Source organism: Pelophylax lessonae (genome assembly GCF_965119305.1).
Source record: "Pelophylax lessonae genome assembly, chromosome: 4".
In the NCBI taxonomy this organism is placed as follows: Eukaryota; Metazoa; Chordata; class Amphibia; order Anura; family Ranidae; genus Pelophylax; species Pelophylax lessonae.
Window position 1 is genome coordinate 559,468,230 of NC_138771.1, and position 22,931 is coordinate 559,491,160.

Sequence of the window (22,931 nt, forward strand, 5' to 3'; positions counted from 1 at the left end):
GCTGGTCACTGTGCATTGAATGGGGACATGCTGGTCACTGTGCATTGGTGGGGGACATGCTGGACACTGTGCATTGATGGGGAACATGCTGGACACTGTGCATTGATGGGGAACATGCTGGACACTGTGCATTGATGGGGAACATGCTGGACACTGTGCATTGGTGGGGGACATGCTGGACACTGTGCATTGATGGGGAACATGCTGGTCACTGTGCATTGAATGGGGACATGCTGGTCACTGTGCATTGGTGGGGGACATGCTGGTCACTGTGCATTGGTGGGGGACATGCTGGTCACTGTGCATTGAATGGGGACATGCTGGTCACTGTGCATTGGTGGGGACATGCTGGACACTGTGCATTGATGGGGGACATGCTGGACACTGTGCATTGATGGGGGACATGCTGGACACTGTGCATTGATGGGGGACATGCTGGTCACTGTGCATTGAATGGGGACATGCTGGTCACTGTGCATTGATGGGGGACATGCTGGTCACTGTGCATTGAATGGGGACATGCTGGTCACTGTGCATTGAATGGGGACATGCTGGTCACTGTGCATTGTGGACACTGTGCATTGATGGGGGACATGCTGGTCACTGTGCAGTGAATGGGGACACGCTGGTCAATCTTGAACCAACCTAATGATTGTTTGTTAAGTCACGCAATTTTTTACAGCGTTTTTTGCCGCAAAGCAATGCCTATTACATTTTTCTGTTTGCGCCCCCCCCCCCAAAAATGTTGAGCACCAGCCGCCACTGGTAATTCGTATGTGTCCTGGATTAAAGGGATGAGGTAGCAACCCTACCCCACCTAGACCTGGCAATTTACTATTGTAATGCTCTGGTTTTGTCTATGTATGATTTTTGTAATGCACTGGTCTTGGTTTGTGAATTATTTATATTGCACTTGTTTATAAATTATTGCACTTTTGTTTCTTGTGTCTAAAGATTTTACAAAGGGGCCACGTCACTGTCAGGAGCCCATAGCACCGATCTTACAGATTCCTAGCGTACCTGTGGAAGGACACGGCCCCTCTCTTCCCTTTCCCTTGCCGGTTGGTGCAATTGGGTGCCGCGCAGCATATCACCATATATGGCGCCTATATTTTTGGTAGAATATAAAAATATTTGGGGCCCCACTTTTAGGTTTGCCCAGGGCCACACTTTGTCTAAAACCGGCCCTGTCAGTGCTATATATATGCACTGTTACTGCAAAAATGACACTGGCAGGGAAGGGGTTAACTTTATTGGACAGGGAGGGGTTAAGTGTGTCCTAGGGGCGTGCTTCTAACTGTAGTGGGACATTCCTATTGGTGTAAAAAAAAAGATCAACGGTTCTACATAGTAGAACCGTCTGATCTTCATTTTTACACAGGGAGAACTGACAGGTGGCTTGTTTACATAAGCCGCTCTGTCTTTCTCCCGCTGTACCGGCGATCGTAGTGTGACTGGCGGACATCGGGTCCACCAGTCACACTCCCGCACTCCTCCATGAACGAGCCGAGGCGGGCGCGCGCCGAGGCGGGTGCGCGCCCGCCCGCTATAGGCTCTAGAAGGAGTGACAGGCGAGCAACGTAGACCTACATCACTCTGCCTGGCCGGGGCTGACTGTCGCAGTAAATATACTGTGCGCAGTCGGCAAGCGGTTAATCAGTTCTGGACCGGAAGATTTGCCCCCTAAATGACCAGGCCCTATTTTGCGATTCGGCACTGCGTTATTTTAATGGACAATTGCGCGGTCGGGCGACGCTGTACCCAAATAAAATTGACGTCCTTTTTTTCCCACAAATAGAGCTTTCTTTTGGTGGTATTTGATCACCTGTGCTATTTTTATTTTTTGCGCTATAAACAAAAAAAGAGCGACAATTTTGAAAAAAAAAAAAAAAAAACAATATTTTTCACATTCTGCTATATGACATTCTCAAAAAAAAAAATTAAAAAATCTAAATTTTTTAACATTTTAGGCCAATTTGTTTTCTGCTACATATTTTTCGTAAAAAAAAAAAAAAAAAAAAAAAAAAAATCGCAATAAGTGTATTTTGATTGGTTTGCGTCTACTAACTACGGGAAAGATTTATGTCATTTTTAATGTTTTTTTTTTTTTTTTAATAGTAATGGTGGCTATTTGCGATTTTTTGCAGGACTGCAACATTGCGGCGGACAGATCGGACCCCTGACTGACATTTTTGACACTTTTAGGGGTACCAGTGACATTACTGCAGTAATCAGTGCTAAAAGTATGCACTGTTACTGTAATAATGACACTGGCAGGGAAGGGGTTAATAGTATAGGTGATCAAGGGGTTAAATGTGACCCTAGGGGAGTGATTCTAACTGTATGGGGGTTGGACTTGTGAAATGACCATAGAGATCTGTGTTCCTGTATAGAAGGATCACATGAGCTCTGTGATCATTGCAGGGAGAAGGACGGTTGGCTGTGTTTACATTAGCCGACCGTCCTTCTCTCTCAGCGGGGAGAGATCAGGGCTGTCAGGCAGCAATCGGAGCCGCCTGACACCCGCATCAGCTTCCCCGCTGACGATCGGGAGCACGCGCGCGCCCCCAATCGGCTTTCAGGAGAACGACATAGACCTACGTCGCTTTGCCTGTCCGTGCCACCCTGCCGCAGTAAAAAGGCGGCGGGTGGTCTGGAAGTGGTTAAGCGGAGCTTATAATTATAATCTAAATCAGTATGTACAGTATCTAAATCTTCTAGTCCGTTTAACACCCCCCCCCCCCCCAAACTGACAGTGCTGCTGTCCAAAGGTGCCCCCTGTGCTCATTCATCCAGAGTGGGGGTGCTCTACTACAGGTGGTATGTTACTGGCCAGATCACTGGGTGAAAACAGAAGGAAAAAAAGCCTAAAAAAAAAAAAAGAAAACTAATGCAGCCACCACATCTATTGATTGGTAAGCTGCAATATTTTACTTTTTTTGGCTTTGGGTTTAATATTGCTTTAATGCAATGAATGTGATTTTGGTACTCCCTTAAAGCTGAAAATTTACTTGCTAATACTTTGCCTTTCCTGGTTCCTCCCTTCACACTTTTTAATAAAATAAAATTAAAAAAAATCTGTTTTCATTATACACCTTATTTCAATCCCCGCAATGTCATCACTGGGCGTCCTTGCTTCTCTATGCAATGCAGGCAGATCATGGCTGGTGGTAGGGGCCGGCAGGGACCGTCCACTGCTGTACGTAGCTTACTGAAAATATCAAAGCACCCTGCCCTGCTCTGATGTCAGTACAGTAGGCAGTAGTAGGCATTCCTAAGCAGACTTCATTTGCATTTAGGCTGCCCTAGGCAATGCCCACTTGAGATGCGGAGCCTCTATGATTGAAAGAACTAAAATTCAATATATTAAAGGGAAAGATCAGTGCCAGACTGTGGAGGAAAAGGCTAGCTGATGCTGGATGCACTCCAGCCAGGAAACGAGGCGGCTCTGTCTGATTTATGCAGCTTATAATGCACTTTGTGGGAAGCTCAAAGTGTGCATTGAAATCAGGATAAAGCCCCGTACACACGTACCAATTGTGGGCCGACCGTTCGGACGTCTTTTGTCCGGTGCTGTTTTGTTGGTTGAAAAGTGCTCTAGACTGCACATGAATTTTGTTGGCCAACAACAACCAACTGCAGAAGTGATGTCAAGTTCTGGTTTACTTTTCATGTGTTTTTTATTCTCTGAGCATGCCCAGTCTTGATCATCACATTTTTGTCGGCCGAAATCTGTACTGACTGACGAACAATCGGCCGTTCTTTGTTGGCCAACAAAAATTTTATAGCATCCACACCAGATTTTGTTCGGCCGAAAAGTCGCAGTCGGTTGTCGGAAGCATCATACTAACAAGCCGACAATCGGCCGATTGGACGTTGGCCGAACATTTACGGCTGACAATCAGTGCGTGTGTACAGGCCATAAGTCATTTCAATACAGGAGCCTGCACAACTGTGCAAGACTATAGGTAAAGATGGAGTTCATCTTAGATAAAATATTAATATTGTCAGTTTTGGATAGAATGGGGGGGGGGGGGGGGAGGATAAAGCTCTGTGTCAGCTTTTACCCTAATGAACTTCCCTTTTTTTATGATAAGGGTCAGACAGAACAGTATGTGAAGGGAAATTTCCCCAATTCCTGTCTAGACAGAACAAGCGAGAGGAAATCCCTTAACTTTTCTTGCAGCTGTTTCCTTTAGAACTACCTGCACCTAATTCAGGCAATTATTTGTGTCGGATTTGGTAACAACACAGGTGACAAATTCAGGTAGTTCTATCTGCCACCACTTGACCTCCGGAATATTTAGCCCCCTTCCTAACCAGGCCATTTTATGCAATATTTTAAACGGACAATTGCGCGGTCGAGGGGCGCTGTACACAAATAAAATTGATGTCCTTTTTTCCCCACAAATAGAGCTTTCTTTTGATGGTATTTGATCACCCCTGTGGTTTTTATTTTTTGCACTATAAACAAAAAAAACATAGACAATTTTGAAAAAAAAAAAAAAAAAAAAAACTGTATTTTTTTACTTTCTGCTCTAAAACACATCCAATACAAAAATGTAAAAAAAAAAAAATTTCTTCATCAAATTAGGCCAATATGTATTTTGCTACATACATTTGGTAAAAAAAAAAAATCCCAATAAGCGTATATTGATTGTAGACGCTATAACTTTTGCGCAAGCCAAACTATGGGATATATTAATGGAATTTGTATTAATTTATTTATTTTTTACCAGTAATGGCGGCGATCAGCGACTTATAGCGGGACTGTGATATTTCAGCAGACAAATCGGACACCTGACACTTTTGACGTTTTTTTGGGATCAGTGACATTTTTACAGTGATCGTGCTGGAACGCTGTGTACGGGAGAGCGCATATGACGTAGCACGCAACTACTGGCAGGAAGCCAAGCACGTCTGTGGAATTGATCGCAAGATTCCTCCACAGGATAGTGTGCTGGGATTTCTGTGACTAATGAAACTTGACTTGCAGAGTTGCTGAAAGGTCCACTTTAACGTTGTACAGTGAACATTTCCATCTTTGGCCTGCTTCTTCCAGCGATGAGAGAAACAAATGAGCGAGTGCGGTGGTGGTAGGAACATACTTGCCAACTGTCCCTTTTTTCCTGGGACAGTCCCTGTAAATAGGAGCCTGTCCCAGGTAATTTATATTGTCCCTGGAAGCGCCTGTTTATCGGGCTGCCCGTAAATGTTACGCAGAAGTAGTGCAGCTGAATGGGAAAATTATTCCAACTCTGCTACTGTGGCCTTAAATTTGAAATTCCCTTTTAATTTCCTGTAATTCTCTCTATATTGAGTAGACTCTACAATCTGATAAATAGGCGAGATTAATTATGCAGAGTGGGCGGAGCTTCAGGGAAGTGGGTGTGGTAATTGATAGCTGTGCTGCAAAGTGTCCCTGGAAATTTTTTTTAAATGTTGGCAACTATGTAGGAATCGTTATCAGTGATTTTGCTGTTTTTTGGACTTCCCCGCTGTCCATGATCTCTGTGATGGGGATCATGGTGTTCCGGTAAGAGACCAATCTTCACATTTCGTTTGGAGTGGTGGGTCATCTGTATGACCACTATTGGGACTGCACATCTGTGGAATCCTTATACATTTTATGTTTTCTACCAATCTTTTGGACTTTGACTAACTTAGGGACTGTTGGACTTTTATCTATGTCTATTTATGTCCCTATAGCGCTACATCATTTTTTACCATTGCTATTTTGATCTGTTTTTCTAATTCAGGATCGGATGTTATCTGCTGTACAATTTTAGCCCAATTTGTTATGTTATATTGAATGCGCAGCAATCTATATATATATATATAAAAATATGAACTGTCACTGTACTAATGACACTGGCTGGGAAAGGGGGTGGGGTTAAAGAGTTAAATGTGTGCCCACTTTACTAGGGGACGGGGACAGTATTTTCAGATACAAGTTATCTCTCTCCACCCAAATTTTTGTCCATTCATTTGAGTAGGCATCTAAGCTTTCTGAAAACGCAGGGAAAAGGCCCCTGCAGCTTTTCTGAAAACACGTCCTGCATGGAAACTGCAAGTGCAATGCGATCCCCAGTGCAGGAAAACCCCGCTGCATGGAGGTGCCAGTAGGATTATTGCCACCCCCACTCATCTCCTAAACTGCAGTACGTTTTTGCCTGCACAAATGCGTTGTCAGATAAAATAGCTCCCTTAAAGAGGAACTAAAACTTCTGTTCTAAAAAATGCTGAAAGGTAAGTTTTTCTTTATGAGCTACTATGGTAGTAAACTGATTCTAAAGAGAATAATAAAAAAAAAAGCGTATATATATATATATATATATATATATATATATATATATATATATATATATATATATATAAACAAACATGTTATACTTATTTGCTTTGTGCAATGGTTTTGCACAGAGCAACCCCAATCCTCTTTTTTTTTTGAATCCACAGCCGGCAGTTCTGGCTCCTCCACCTGCCGAGTGCCCCCAATAGCAAGCCTTTTGCTATGGGGGCACTTGGCAAGCTTGCGCCCGAGCCGTGCTCTGTGTGTCTATTCACACACAAAGCTCGGCTCGGCCCCGCCCCCACTCTCTCCTCACTGGCTGTGAATGACAGCAGCGAAAGGCTCCCACTGCTGTGTGAGCCAATAAGGAGAGAGAGACCAGGCAGAGCCACTGCTTGTGTGCAACCGAGCGATCAGAAGAGTTTGATCGCATGGTTTTCATTTTTAGAGCCTGCGGGAGACTGATGCTGCATCCTCCTAGGCAAGTATGATTCTAAAAAAAACGCCCATTGTTCTCTTCTAAGGTCAAAAACCTTTAGAACAACTTTAATGCTTCTCCCTGCCTGTCAGCGCTTCTTTTTTCTAAGTGAACACTGAGCCGTGCACAAGCAACTCTTTGTACATGCCAGTGTACGAGCACCTCATGTTACATGCATGGAAGTTCTGCATTTCGGCCCAGGCAAGCAAGGTGGCTGAAGACTCCGAACCTGGACTAAAATGGGGGAGACATGAAAGTGCCAGTGACAATGGGGGCTGTGGCTGTCAGATCACTGGAGAAGAGCATCCACAAGGTAAGCATGCCATAATGTGCAAATATGCTCAGCATACTTCAAATTATGACTAAAGCTCATGGAGACCCCAACATTCCTAAGCGGTTTAGTTCCACATTAAAACTGGCAATACACCAGTAGAATGTCATTTGAACGCTTGAATGAAAGTTCTAGACCTCTCCTTTGAGTCATGTGTTACATTTGTGCCTTTTAGGATTTTTCTATAATAAAACCACATTCACTGTTAGAATTTTGTTCAAGAAAAACTTTCCCATCTTGCTCCTTCACATTTTCTCATCACTTTAGTCAAAAATGATCTTCGATTTAAGCCCACTAACCATTAGAAAATCGAATGGACGTTTAATAAACATACATTTTGAAAATGAAATTCTACTGATGTATGGGCAGCTTAAATGTATTCCAACTGGATATGTAGCTTTTTCCCTGGAATTCAGCTGTTACCTTTTAAGTTCATCCAGGGGCATGGGCGGATATGAACAGTTCTATAAATTAAGTAAAATGCTGAGTAATATGTATGTAAATCCAGAAAATAACTAGTGCTGCCTCAAGCTGTACGTATTTTGTAGGCGTTTGCAATGATATTGATCAATGCTCACAGTAATAAACGGGTTCCGGGTCCAGCAAAATCCACACTCAATTTCTACCACGTGGTTCATTTACACACCATAGGGCAGAAGACAAAGTCTGGCCACACACTATACAATTTCCTAGTTGAATTTTCTTTGGATTTACCTTCAACCATATAGTGTAAGGGTTGGCCTGATTCCATACAAATTGAAAGTGTTTGGTTTGACCTCATATTATATGGTTTTGGTAAATCTAAAAGAAAATTGATCAAGAAAATTGTATAGTGTATGGCCGGCCTAAGACACATCTGACACTGGTCATCACAGAAGCACTCAATAATAAAGCACCATGAATAGACAGTCTTAGAAATATACAATTATGTACTTTTCCACAAACCTAATTGATGAAGCTTCTTGCACTGGAATCCCCTAAAGTGGAACTTCACTAAAAAAAGTGAAGTAGTGCCTCTTCGCTTCCTCCCTCCAGTCTGTGATTGAGTTACAGTTTTTTTTTTTTTTTTTTTTTTTTAGGGAGGGGGGGGGGGAGTAATGCCACGGTGAGATTTTTGGACAAATGATTGTCCGTTTTTTTTTTGCATACTAATCTCCTATCACAAATTAAGAATTTACTAAAGCTGTGAAAATTCTTGTGACAGAAAAAAAAATTCAGAAGTGATGTAATGTATTGTGTTTTTGAACGACAACTGTCCTGATTAAATAAAAACCATGTGATCTGGTGTTTTAAGAGAAACATTTTTGTGATTGTCCGATTGGATAATATGTTCAGCTCTCAAAAGCTTTTTACTAACATTCAGATTATCATACGATCGCTTCGAAAGTGGTATTTTTTGTATGATTTTCTGATCGTGGGTATAGGCCATAGGTACCGATTTTTATAGGTGCCCACTCCTTTTCTCAAGCCACCTTGGACATGTTACATGTCCCAGGAGGCTGCAGTACCGTTCACAGTGTGCCTTGTGGGCTTGTGCATACATAGTGGGGAATCTATATCCAAGATGGCGGCACCAGAGACCCGCAGCAAAAAGCTGAATGGGCTGTGGGAAGACACTCAGCAGCGAGCTACAAAATAAAAATAAAAATAAAAAAAACTCAAGTTCCTCTTTAAATACTCTATTATCTGAATCATACTGTCCAATATCTCTCCAAATGTTGGATACAAAGGGTAACTCCATTTTTGTGGGGGGAAAAATAGCAAATAAAGAAAAAAATAATAAAGCGTATATAATTGTGACACAAAGGATATTGTAATTAAATGTTACTAAAAATTATCTTTTCTTTTCAATCTGCAGCTGCTGTAATTTTCTGAAAATGCAATGCAATATGGCTACCTGGAGCTGTTCTGTACACAGAATGTATACTGACCACACCCCAGAAACATAATTTCTTGCTTGTGTGATTGGCTCACCAATTTTCCCAGAAGTCTGCCTAAGATACAAGTCAGATTTCTGGCATTCTCTGGAACAAAAATGTCCATTTTCGGTGAGATACTCCCTATAGGTACACATCTAAAGGGATGCAGGCCCAGCAGCTTTCTTCATTAGAGCCCTGCAGCTGCCACAGCACATTGATAATTATGAAACCACTCCCATTAGACCCACTTGGCACAGGGGAACAGAGGAACACACAGTCATTTCTTCAGAACAAAAGGTAGGAATATACAACAAAGGTTGGTATAATCCATTGAATATGCATAGATCCTCCAGAGGGGAATGTTTTTTTCTCAACAAAAGTGGAGTTACGCTTTAAAACCCCCCCTTGCCAGAGTACTAGGCAACTGCCTAGAAAAAGTTATACTCCAAGCTAAATCCTAATGACCAGTCAGTTTATCCCTACAGCCCCTTTCACATAGGAGCCCTCCATTTTGTCCTATCTGGGGATATTAGTCTGAAGCCTCATACACACGATGAGAAAACCGGACCAAAAATTCCACTTTGATAATTTGATCGTTAGTACACAGCTGTCGTCCGAAATTTTCTCAAGGGACAAACACAAATATTTTTCTCGTACAATATCAGATCATACAAATTTCATTTAATTATAGCAGTTTTCATCTAGCATGCAAAAAAAATTTTTTTTTTTTTTTTTTTTTTGCATGTAGCCCAACAATTCTGAATGTACCTGGATGTAAGCAGACACATATCTGCACATTAGGCTACCCTCAGGGATACTTTGCAGTTCATTTTTGATCTGTCTAATTATGGATTAAAAGAACGCCTGCATGCAAAAACATTCCTCGGGACAAATCTCTAAGACCCCGTTCACATCTGAGCGATTTTCAGCTTGTAAAGCTTGCTCAGCTCTAAAGCTCCAAAACGCCCAACAAGCAAAATTCCATTCATTTCAATGGCCCCTATTCACATATGAGCTTTCTGTTGCCTGAAGCAAAATACGCTCAAAAAAAGTACATGAGCTTCTTATTTGGCGGTTTACAAGTGTAATTTGTATAGTGCCCCATAAACAATGGTGGCTGGTGCTCCATGAGTCGGGGGGGGGGGGGCGACAGATGGACCACACCATACACCCCCCCCTAGACAACACCAGGCTGTGCATCAAACCCCCCCCCCCAGGACCACAGCAGGACCCGCACCATACCCCCCAAGAGCACAGCAGGACCCCCCCGGCTCACTCACCCTGCCTGGACATGTGCAGCGGCAGCAGACTCTGCTTCTTCCCTCTCGGTCTTCTGCGTCTCCTCCCTCCTCTTTCATGCCCAATGGCATAGCTTCTCCTTTCGTCCAATCGGGAAACGGGTTTCAGGACCCGCTTCCTTTTTGGCCAGGAGGAGGATCCATGTGACAATAGCGAATTTTAATTCGCTATTGTCACACAACTAGGTGGGCTCGGGGCGCAGTGCTCTGTGCTCTGAGCCCACCCTTTTTATTAGCCTATTAGAGCCTCTGGTTCTAATCACATGGTTAAAAAAAAAAAAAAGCCCTATTGAGCTCCATGCGTCTGGCGCCCCTGCATGTAGATTAGGGGCCGGACGCATGGATAGGGATGCGCCCCCAATGCACCGGCCGCCAATGCCCATAGACTTCAATTTAAATGCTTGACTTGTGCAGAAAGACACATATAGAAGAAAATCGCCACCCTTAATTTTCTCTCCCTCTCCTCCCCCTAGTGATTTCTATTGGCTAAACAAAAATGCTTGAAGCTGTAAATCACTTTCAATACACTTCTAAAACGCTTTAAAAAGCTTGTAAAATGCTTAAAAAAAAAAAAAAAAAATGCCAGTAAATCGATACGCTCAGACGTGAATGGAGCCTAAACTGAAACTGACCACAGAAACAAAGGAAGTGGGTGACAATGCTCTGTACCCAAAATCATTGTAAGGTTTCATTACTGAAAGTCATATCACTCATTGCTGTGCATGAATCATAATTAGTGGCTGGCGCAGTCATCCCGGTGAGTGAGATTGCTCCATACATGGTAATAGGTGCCAGAGGGGAAGAAAACAAGCACATTCCTTAGGAACTGCCCAGACTACGCAGAGATTGAGCAATGTCCTTTCAAGAAACTTACTTTACCCAATAGCTACCATAGCTTCTCCCACAATGAAAACCACTATATAAACCAAGGGGATCCCAGAAGTCTCTGAACAGCTAACCAGTGGTGTATTTTGGTTTTGAGCTGCCCTAGGCAAGGCTAAAATTTAGCGCCCCCCTCCCCCTCCTTTGTAAATGTGCCCCCACCCCTTCCTGTTTAACGGATGTGACTCCCTCCAAAATTGAAGGACTACAAGTACCAGCAAGAACCCCTGAGATCTCACGAGAGGTGGGTGAGAGGGGGTGGGAGAGAGAGAGGGGGTGGGTAAGGGAGAATGAGAGAGGGAGAAGGTGGTGGGAGAGAGAGAGAGGGTGATGGGAGAGAGAGAGAGACAAAGAGAGGGTGGTGGGGGAGAGAGAGGGTGATGGTGGGGAGAGAGAGGGTGATGGGGGGGGAGAGAGAGGGTGATGGGGGGGGAGAGATAGAGGGGGTGTTGGGAGATAGATTGAGAGGGTGTTGGGAGATAGAGTGAGAGAGAGAGGGGATGAGAGAAGGAGAGAGGAGGGGATGAGAGAAGGAGAGAGGAGGGGATGAGAGAGAAGGGGGTGAGAGAGAGAGGGAGAGGGGGGTGAGAGAGAGAGGGAGAGTGGGGTGGGAGAAGGTGTGACGTCACTGGTTGCTAGACGCCAGGCGGATCTAGCAACCAGTGGCTAATAGAGTCTCAGATGGAGGCGGGGGTGGCTATTTTGCTGCCCCCCTGCAAAGTGCCGCCCTAGGCCTGGGCCTTGTTGGCCTAGGCCAAAATACAGCACTGCAGCTAACACTGTCAAGTAATGTTAAAGTAGAACTATAGGCAAAACTTTTTTTTTCATTCTTGGTAGAGCAAGGGAGGGTTACAACCCCTGTCAGATTTTTTTTTTTCACCATCTTTGTCCCATTGTGGAGATTTCCCTTTATTCCCTGTCCCATAACTAAACAGGAAGTAAGAGGAAATCCCTGCAAATTAAGGGAATTCCTTGGGGTCACCAGAATTGGTGTTTTTCAAAATCTGGGTTTTCCTTTTACTTTCAATGATAATGGTAAACAGGAAAAATAGAGAAGGTGAATCTCCCTCTGGACCGGAAGATTTTCCCCCATAACCGCTTGCCGACCGCCGCACGACTATTTACTGCGGCGGTCAGCCCCTCACAGGCAAAGTGACGTAGGGGTACGTCACTAGCCTGTGAGGTTCTGGGGAGGTTCTTCGCTCACAGACCCCCCCCCCCCGCGCCTGTGCCCGGCGGACCCGATGTTCGCCGGTCACTCGCGATCGTCAGTTACACCGGGAGAAAGGCAGGCGGCTAATGTAAACACAGCCGCCTGTCATTCTCTCCTGTGTAACAGCAGAGATCACTCGGTCCTGCTATGTAGGACCGTTGATCTCTGCTGTTACACACACAGCCACACACACAGCCACATCCAATCACAGTTAGAAGCACACCCCTAGGGACACACTTAACCCCTCCCTCTCCAATAAAGTTAACCCCTTCCCTCCCAGTGTCATTTTTACAGTAACAGTGCATATGTATAGCACTGATTACTGTAGTAATGTCACTGGTACCCCCAAAAGTGTCAAAAATGTCAGTCAGGGGTCCGATCTGTCCGCCGCAATGTCGCAGTCCCACAAAAAAAAAAAAAAAAAAAAAATCACAGATAGCCTCCATTACTCATTAAAAAAAAAAAAACAATAAAAACGACAAAAATCTTTCCCTTAGTTAGTAAACGCAATAACTTTTGCGCAAACCAAACAAAATAGGCTTTTTGCGATTTTTTTTTTTACCAAACATATGTAGCAGAAAACAAATTGGCCTAAAATGTTAAAAAATTTAGATTTTTACATTTTTTTTTGGGGGGGGGGGGGGTTTCATATAAAAAAATGTGAAAAATATTGTTATTTTTGCAAAATTGTCGCTCTTTTTTTGTTTATAGCGCATGATCAAAAAAAAAAAAAAATCGCACAGGTGATCAAATACCACCAAAAGAAAGCTCTGTTTGTGGGGAAAAAAGGACGTCAATTTCATTTTTGTACAGCGTCGCATGACCGCGCAATTGTCCGTTAAAATCACGCAGTGCCGAATCGCAAAATAGGCCCTGGTCAGGAAGGGGATAAAATCTTCCGGGGCTTAAGTGGTTAATGACCAGGCCATTTTTTGGGATTCGGCACTGCATTACTATAACGGACAATTGAGTGTTTGTGCGATGCTGTACCCAATTAAAATTGATGTCCTATTTTCTCCCACAAATAGAGCTTTCTTTTGGTGGTGTTTGATCACCTCTACAAGTTTTATTTTTTGCGCTATAAAATGAAAAAAGAAGACATTTTGGCTTTACACACACTTCAATACCTGCAACGTCATTAGGTGATGTGACAAATTAAACTAATGCCAAGGGCAATATAGGACAAAAATAGACATTGCCATTAGTGCCGGGTCACACTTGAGCGATGCGGGAAGGCTGCGAATTCGCAGCCTGTTCCCGCATCGCAAAACACACATCTGGCAGTTCACACTGCCATATGCGATACGCTGGGGGTGTCAATGAAATGTTAACGACACCCCCAGTTTGATCGCATATCGCAGTGCGATCTGACAGTTCGCACAGGATCGGATTGCACAAGTGTGGACCACTGTGCGATCCGATCCTGATGCGGCTGAAAAAATGCGTCATGTGCGACTTTTGTGCGGGTGCAGTGCGAATTTAGCCATACAAAGTGTATGGCTGAATTCGCACTGCACATCCGATCGCATGTAATGAAGGAGCAGTGCGCTTCGATATTACATGCGATCGCCGCACACGCGGAAGTGTGAACCGGCACTTAATGAGTAAAATGCAAAAAAATCGATCATGCATTTTCCTTCCTAATCATATTAGCCACAAATGACATGAAAACGGTTTTGATTCATTATTGCTGTTTTCAAACCGATTACAGCTATTTCGGATCCCAAATGTAGTAAAGTCATGATTTTTTTTCCTTAATGCATTCCCTGCATTAACTACTTGCCCTCTGGAAGATTTAACCCCCCCCCCCCCCACCTTTCATGACCATGCCGTTTTTTTTTTTCTCTATACAGCACTGTATTATTTTAACTGACAATTGCGTGGTCATGCAACAATGTTCCCAAATGGAATTTTTATTTTTTTTACAAGTCTAGGGGTCCTTTCACACGGCCGCTCCGTGTGTCCGCAAATCATCCCATCCGTTTGCGGATGATTTGCGGACATAATGTAAGTGAATGGCACTGCGGATGTCAGCGGAATACCATCCGCTGACACCCGATTTTCCTCCTTTCAGTTCTGTTCCGTTTTTACGAATGGAACAGAACCCTATTTTTCCATCCGTGTAAAAAACGGAAAGGAAGGAAAATCGGATGTCAGCGGTATCATCCGCTAACATCCGCAGTGCCATATACTTACATTATGTCCGCATATCATCCGCAAACGGATGGGATGATATGCGGGCACACAGGGCGGATGACACAAATGTCATCCGCTCCGTGGAAAAAAAAAAAAAAGTCCCGCAGCGGACCTTTCACACGGAGCGGCCGTGTGAAAGGACCCTTGAGCTTTCTTTTAGTGTTATTTGATCACCTCTGGGTTCTTTATTTTTTGTGCTATAAACTAAAAAAAGAGAACATTTTGAAATTACTGATATTTTTCTACTTTCTGCTATAAAACATATCCATCACACTTATTCATAAATTCTGCTACATATTTTTTGGGGAAAAAAATCCCAATAAGCGTATATTGATTGGTTTGCACAAACGTTACAGTGTCTACAATCTATGGCATATTTACTGGAATTTTTATTTATTTTTACTAGTAATGGCGGTAATCAGCGACTTCTACCGGGGACTGTGACACTAACTGACACTTTTGACACTTTGTGGGAACCAGTAACACAAATACAGTGGTTAGTGCTAAAAATACACACGGTCACTGTACTGACAGTGGTTGGGAAGGGGTTAACATCTAGGGGAATTAAGGGGTTAAATGTGTGCCTAACAGAGCTTGGTGCATTCACTTGGTGCCGACTCGAGAGCAAGGCTGCATATCTGCCCCCATAGAAAGCCGCTTGCTATGGGGGCATACACAAAAGGGGAGCAGAGAGCAGCAGCGGTGGACCCCAGAGGAGGGGGTTCAGGGCCGCTGTGTGCAATACGATTGCACAGAGCAGTTAGGTATAAAAAAAATTGATTTTAAGTTAAAAAAAATAAAAAAACATTTTACCTTTAAACTGCAATTACAACTAAAACTGAAATTAGTATTTTCGATTTTGGAGGATGCTGAGAGTGTTTGGGGAGATCTCTGCACTTACATTTCTGTATTTGCCTGATGTGAATGCTATGGGGGGGTCTCCCTTTCCATTCTGGATTTTCAATACATTTTGTCCTATGGAGAGCACTCAGGAGGTGTTGGAACATGCAGAGTTGGGCGGAAACACCAAAAAAATCCAGGCGGACAGGAAGGGAGGCAGAATATTCCAGACAGATCCTGCTGTTGGAGCTTAGGAGAAGCCAGGGGCTGACTCGGGATGCCTTTACCTGTCTCTAAAATATCAAGGTTTTACAATATTTTATTGAACAAGACTGTGTCTATACCCAGTTATAATAGTTAATTACAAAAATTATTTGCAGTTCAAGTGCTGCTCTTTAGTCTCCATTTACACTTGTATGACTCCAAAGTTGGGCCGACTTCGGAGTGCAACATTGATGCAACTTTGGATGGGTGCAACTTGGATACGACTTTGACCAGTGATAATGGACAACTGTTGCATTGTATAACATTCAGGTATGACTTTCATGCAACTTTGAGGGTTAACATTAAAGTCTATGGCCCCCAAGTTGCATGAAAGTCAGACCAAAGTAGTGCATGAACTACTTTGAAGTAACTGCAACTTTAAGTCGCACATATATGAATGGTTATCATTAGAAAACATGGAGAATGTGTTGTCATGCAACTTTGATGTCCAAAGTTGCATGACAAGTCACACAAGTGTGAACGGAGCCTTAGGCTAGGTTCACACTAGAATGTGGTGAGGGAAACCCGCGATCAGTTGCGATCTGTAGTGGCTGTTAATGTTAAGGTAATGACATCCCAAATACAGTGCATTTGCCTGCTCCAGATTGCGTGGTACAAAAGCGACCCATTTGCGCTGTGATTCCAAAAGTAGTGCATGCACTACTTTTGGGGCGATCAAGTGCAATTTGAGTCCATCCAAAATAATTGGTTCAAATTGCACTGCACTACATCACATTTGAATTGCACAGAAATACGCTACGCATTCCTGTGCGATTCTTAGTGTGAAATGGGCCTAACTGTTAGAAGAGAAATCTTAAATTAAAATTGTGAAAATTTTATTGGACATACAGGGGCAATGGGGTCCCATTGCAAACCTTTGAGGGGGGTAACCTGGCTAATTTTTACTGTAGCAGCTGGCAGAGTCACCTGTGACAACACATGGCATCGATAAAGAATGCCTAAATCAAGAACAGTTTGTTTGGGCCCACTCTGGCTCAGATGGATGACGTTACAATCTTAGCCTTAGTGCCGGTTCACACAGGCGCGACCCGACTTGCCGGGGCGACCTGTGAAGTCGCGGTGCGCAGCTCGCACCGCGACCTCGGAGCGGCCGGCACTGACTTCATATCATTGAAGTCAATGCAGGTCGCTCCAGGTCGCCCCAAAGAAGCTCAGGACCCTTTTTCTAAGTCGGAGCGACTTGTGTCGCTCCTATTAGAACGGGTCCTGTGCAAATCTATGGCAGGTGACCCGCGGCGACTTGTCAGGCGACCAGGTCGCCTGACAAGTCGCCCCAGTGTGAACCGGCTCTTAGCCAATCAGAGGAAACTTTGTATTCATTCACAGAATAGAAAGCTTCCTGTGAATGACTGAGTAGCACTCAGCACGACTCGATTTTGTTCTGGGAGTGAGACAGGAAGTCCATGTCCTGCTGCTAGAACACAGTGCTGTATACTGTATGTAGCTGATGCTACTTATAGTTTATAAAGCACGCAAAGCCCTGCACCTGTTCGTGAAGGAAATAGTTTGTTTTTCAAAATTTTTAACGTTTTCTAAAACCTGTAAATCAGCTTAAAGCTGGTCAAACCCACAGATTTCCCTTGTTTAGCCCACGGGATAAACAGAAAAAAAAACAGATTCTTCCATCCATGCTATACAGTATGCATAGATGAATCTCCCACTGCGGCCATTGTATTTTGACAGTCAGCCCACATCTGATTGGTTGCAGCTGCTGTTTTTTAGACAATTCGCCACCTGATCAATTAAAGGAAGTCAAGTAATGGAGCCACCCACTGAGCAAATTTCGGCTGGTTCATCAGGAACTGGACAGCTTTACACTATTAGGGGTTAGTGTTTGGATTAAAGATATAGTTGTGGTACCAATAATAATTATAATAATCACTCTAATGTTATTTTATGCCAAATTTATTCATGCCCTTTCCACAATTTCTCTATACTTGTAATACAAACAAATCTAAACCCTAACTTCTTTAAGGGTCCATTAACACCAGCTGTTGTCTTACTGATGGCTGGTGGCCATCTACTCGGACGTGTTTGGTTTGAGCCCAACAGGAAGCGAATCATAGGCAGCGTGTGTATATGCAGTTGCTGGTCGGGAAATGCCTCACTGCCTATGATTGGCGGTGTGCAGTGCCAGCTTCCTGACGCCCAAGCCCATCACTAGTGGCTGGTATATGGTGGGGTCCAACTGCATAACTGCAGTGCTCATGCATTGCAAACTACAGACTGTACTGTATATTATTTTTTTTTTTTTTTTAACAAACTTTATTGAAGTGTCACACAGTGACATTTCATTAAGTTCTATTGGCCTCTGAGTGGTGCAAGGCAGTAAATTGCCGTACTTTTTTCTCAGTGTACACTAATGGGGTAGTGTGAACTCGGCATATTGAAAACAAAACATTTTGCCTTTCCTTGCGGCTGCACTGGAAAAGCTGTCATACATACTCAGTCCCACCACACCATATGTAAATGTTTTTATAGAGCTAAAAACCTCAGCTGTCCTATACTGTTTTCTCTGTGGAGAACCTCTGGGATTCTTGACTACTTCAGTGATTTAAGGTTCATTTCAGTCTTTTTTTTGTTCAACCCACTGTTAAACTAGTGGTGTGTACGGGCCATTACCCAGCTAACCAAATGCTTATTTCTTACTGCTCAGAAGTCAATCTATAACTTGCAACCTGAAGCTTGGTTCAAGCCCTTCTGTACTGCAAGCAGCTGCTCATAATGGGGCCCCCTCCTACCCCAGGCCCCCATAGCAGCCACATGGGCTGCTATGGTCACAGCACTGGATGTCATATATTTGAAAAATCTCAAGCAAAAGGAATAATTCCAGGGACAGGCTCAGCTCTCCAGGTTTGGGCGTGTCGGAGGCATTAGATCCTGCTATAAAGACAAGCAGAAAAGTGGAGCCTGCATACCTTGTTATCACACACAATCCCAACGCCTGGAGGCTGCCCACTGATTGCTGTAATCTGATCTACTGCTAGAGAAACAAAGTCTATATACACACTTTCATTACAAACAATACATGGACTTTAAAATTACCATGTATGCAAACTAAACACGGAAATACACTTATCAATTCCCCCCAAACTAAAATTACGATGTCCCAGCAAGTCAGTAGCATTTGATAATCTATTCACACATGACAGCATTGTAAATGGTTTACGTCTAGGGCTTCATGGGCGATCAAAATCCTTTGCTACTGAGAGATTCAACTACTTTACTGTTATTGCTTAACTATTAACTCAGTGTACTATAAATAAGGTTTCACCAACAAGCAGTCTATTTTCTCAGTATCAAATAGAACAAACTTCCAATAGCTTCCAATATACAATAGTTATAGAAGATCTTCCTATAGGGCAGTGCCCCAGACTCACCTAGCACCTGGCAGTGCAGCAGTGCCAGGAAGAGTAGTGCAGCCCCCAGCATGGTCTATGTTATTCTCCTGTGTTCACTCCTTCCAGGGAGGAAATAAGTTATGTACATCATGCTGGGGCTGTCTGGCTTTATAGAGACTCACATGAGCAAACAGGTTACACAAGTCTACAGACGAGGAGGCGGAGGTTTCAAGTATGCTTGTCCCTGAGCCATTCCTCATTGTGTGTAAGCTCTTGTGGTGTCCTCTTCTATTTCTGCTCTGTTTTGATTGGCATACATGTATGCTCTGTAATGTCTCAGTTGGATTGATTATATTGTAAATTGATTGGAAGCCACAGTGAACACACTGGGTACATACACACTATGGGGTCTATTTATACAATAAATAAAGTCACATATTACCTGCAATGTTTATAATATGTGTGAAAAATTGGTTTCTATTTGTTGCCTTTCACAGGGCAGATGTACCATTCCCTAACATTCAATCTTAAGCAAAAAAGCCTTAAGAACATTCGACCCAAGAGAGAAAATAGCCTACCACTATAAGCTAAAAACATTCAACCAGAAGAGGACATTCTGTCACTGCAACACTGTATCAATTCTGTATAGCATTTCACTCTCTGCATTCATTACACTGTTGGTCATGACCCTAGGAATCTCCATAAACTTTGTACAGAGTGTAGAGTTCACCCACAAAAAAAAAAAATATTTTTCTGGTGGAAGGTTCTTAACCTATAGTGTTAAGACTTTTTTCTCTATTGGTCAAATGTTCTTTATCTCTTCTGACTGAATGCTCTAAGCCTATAGTCTTAGGCTATTTTCGGGCTATAGACAAATAACGTCCTCGGTTGGCAGTGGAATACTGGGGTTATGGCTGCAGCAATATGCCATAACCCCGGTATTGTTTTTTTCAGATTCTCTAACCGATAAAAGTGGTCCAGAGCAGCAGCCATAACCCCCGGAATTGTTTTTTTCAGATTCTCAAATCGATAAAAGTGGTCCTGAGCAGCATATTCTCTGCTAAATCGCTTTTAGAAGCCCCCCACCCACCCTCCTCCCACAGCTTTCTGGTGGTTCTCAAGCTTGCCTGGACCATTGCTAAGCCTGGGGAGTGATCCAGCGGTGGCGGCGGTTGGTAACAGAGATGAGCGGAGGAAAGATGGCATCTGCTTATCTTTATTGGCTTGGACACGGATATGCAAACTGGGGCCCTCCAGCTGTTGCAAAACTACAAGTCCCATCATGCCTCTGCCTCTGGGTGTCATGCTTGAGGTTGTCAAAGTCTTGCTATGCCTCATGGAACTTGTAGTTCTGCAACATCAGGAGGATCACAGTTTGCATATCCCTGGACTAGGAGGACCAGAGTGACGTAATTCCGGTTCGGGACCAATGCCATATTTTTTTTCTTTTTAAAGCACTAGATCAATGTTTTTTTTTTATTTTTGTTTTTTGTTTTTTTGATCTAATGCCTTACATTGTAGAGGACAGATGTGGGGTCTTTTTTTTTTTGTAAATAATTTTTATTCAGATTTTAAACATAACAGATAAAATAAAAGGCGATGTGAGTTATAATAGTACAAACATACGTACAACTGTACATTTCTCAACAGTGTAAGTAAGGAAAGGTGATTCCAGTAGACACCTCCACTACCTAAAACAAAAACATTACTGCCAAGCTAATAAAGCTGGTAAATACCTAGCTTCCCAGGTCAAACGTAAACAAGCCAAAGCCAAAATCCCCTACCTAGTTCACACCAGATCTGCCTCTAAAATAACTCCCCCACAAGCTATAGCTGACGAATTCGCTGATTTTTACAGCTCCCTCTATAACCTGAAAGACAATCCCTCAGAAATGCAACCGTCGGCAGAAAACATGAACCGCTTTCTTCATAATGTATCCCTCCCTTCATTGTCCCCCTTTTAGCTACAAACTCTTAATTCTCCAATTACGGCCCCTGAAGTCCTGTCCAGCATAACATCCTTGCCGAAGGGCAATCACCTGGCCCAGATGGCTTCTCAAATGAGTTTTACCAACTGTTTGCCCCTCACTTAAGCTCCACTATGACAGCAGTATATAGCAAAGCCATGGAAGTAGCCTCTTTGCCTCCAGACATTCTCTGTGCACACATTGTCACACTACCCAAACCCGGTAAGGACCCCAATACACCAGCCAACTTCCGTCCCATCACCCTTCTCAATTCGGATGCAAAGATTTATGCACGTATTTTGTCCAAGCGTATCCAAACATTACTCCCCGAACTCATACACAGGGACCAAATGGGGTTCACTCCGGGCAGACAGGCGTCTGACGCCACCAGGCGCCTGTTAGGAATAATGCATCAAGCGCAATCTTCCAAAACCCCATCTGTATTGCTTACTCTAGACGCTGAGAAAGCGTTTGACAGGGTCCATTAGGGCTATATGGAAGCTACCTTGCAAAAGTTCGGGTTCTCAGGTCCCATTCTGTCCGCCATTATGGCTCTCTATTCGTATCCCACGGCACAAGTCTATACATCCGGCATATTATCCAAACCGTTCAAAATCACAAATGGTACACGTCAGGGCTGCCCTCTATCCCCAACGATATTTAACTTGGTTATTGAACCGCTAGCGGAAACAATTAGATCTCATTCTCTCATCACGGGGTTCCAGTTGCCTTCCTACCACCACAAAATTAATTTATTTGCTGACAATGTAATTATGATGCTCACACACCCAGAACAATCACTCCCAGCAGCATATGCCACGTTACAAGACTACAGTAGGGTATCCTTTTACAAACTCAACACGTCCAAATCTACAGTCCTCAACATGGGGGTCCCTCTCCGAACCCAGACCAATCTCCAAAAATTGATCCCAATACCCTGGTCCTCTGAGTCCATTCACTACCTGGGCATAGACCTGCCGGCTGATCCCCTCAAATTACTCTCCATCAACATTAGCAGACTAATGGCCAAAATCACTGCAACCATATCCACGATGCGTAATCCCTATTTTTCCTGGAGCGGTAGGGTTGCGGCCTATAAGATGTTTATACTACCCCAGATTTTATATCTTTTTAGGGCACTCCGCATCCCTTTCCCGGTGACCCACATCAACAAATTCTCCAAACAAATGTCCTCATATATATGGGCAGGGAAAAGACCGCGTTGCGCCTTTTCGATTCTGACCAAGAAAAAGCAATTTGGGCAGTCCCTGACCTCCACTCCTAAGATGTGGGGTCTTTTTTGACCACAGATCTCTCCATAAAGAGGACCTGTCACTGCTTTTTCTATCACAAGGGATGTTTACGTAATAAAATAAATGTATTTTTTTTTAATCGCACCCGTGCTTGTCCACAGTGTTGAACAAATACATAGGCCATGCCCACATATGGGCATTGGGGTGCAACTGATATGCTAAAAATGGTTTGCACCTAAATGGAAGGGGGTCCTTTGTGCTAGGGGAGAGGTTTATGGGAAAGCTGGAGGAGTTTTTAAACTAGAATTGAGGGGTGAGGGTGAATTAGATTATAATGGGGCAGACAGGTCAGACAGGGATCAGCTCCTGTTGGTGGGTGGAATGGGGAAAGATGGGGGAGAGTTATGGCAGAGGGAAAGAAGGTTCCCACGTTACAAACAACAATTGGAAATGGTACTATTTGTTCCAAAATGAAAAATATGCAAAATAAGTGTGAAAAATGTGACAATGAATAAAAGTGTTTGTTAACCAATGCCAGAAGTCTGCCAAGCAAAAAAGGTGAGTTGGAAGCTCTGGTGCACAAGGAGAACTATGATTTAATTGGTATTGCTGAATCTTGACTTCATTCTTCACATG

General features: G+C 43.4%; 1 protein-coding gene across 1 annotated transcript in view; it reads right to left on the reverse strand.

The window, feature by feature from the left end:
- LOC309553891 (zinc metalloproteinase-disintegrin-like VLAIP-B) overlaps nt 1–19,226 on the reverse strand; it is a gene marked incomplete at its 5' end in the record, with an annotated part of 102,884 nt that extends 83,658 nt beyond the window's left edge. The window contains 2 exon segments of the mRNA XM_082255377.1: nt 19,115–19,169; nt 19,173–19,226. Coding sequence (XP_082111503.1) covers nt 19,115–19,169; nt 19,173–19,226 — 109 coding nt within the window.
- Between the last annotated feature and the right edge of the window lie 3,705 nt (nt 19,227–22,931).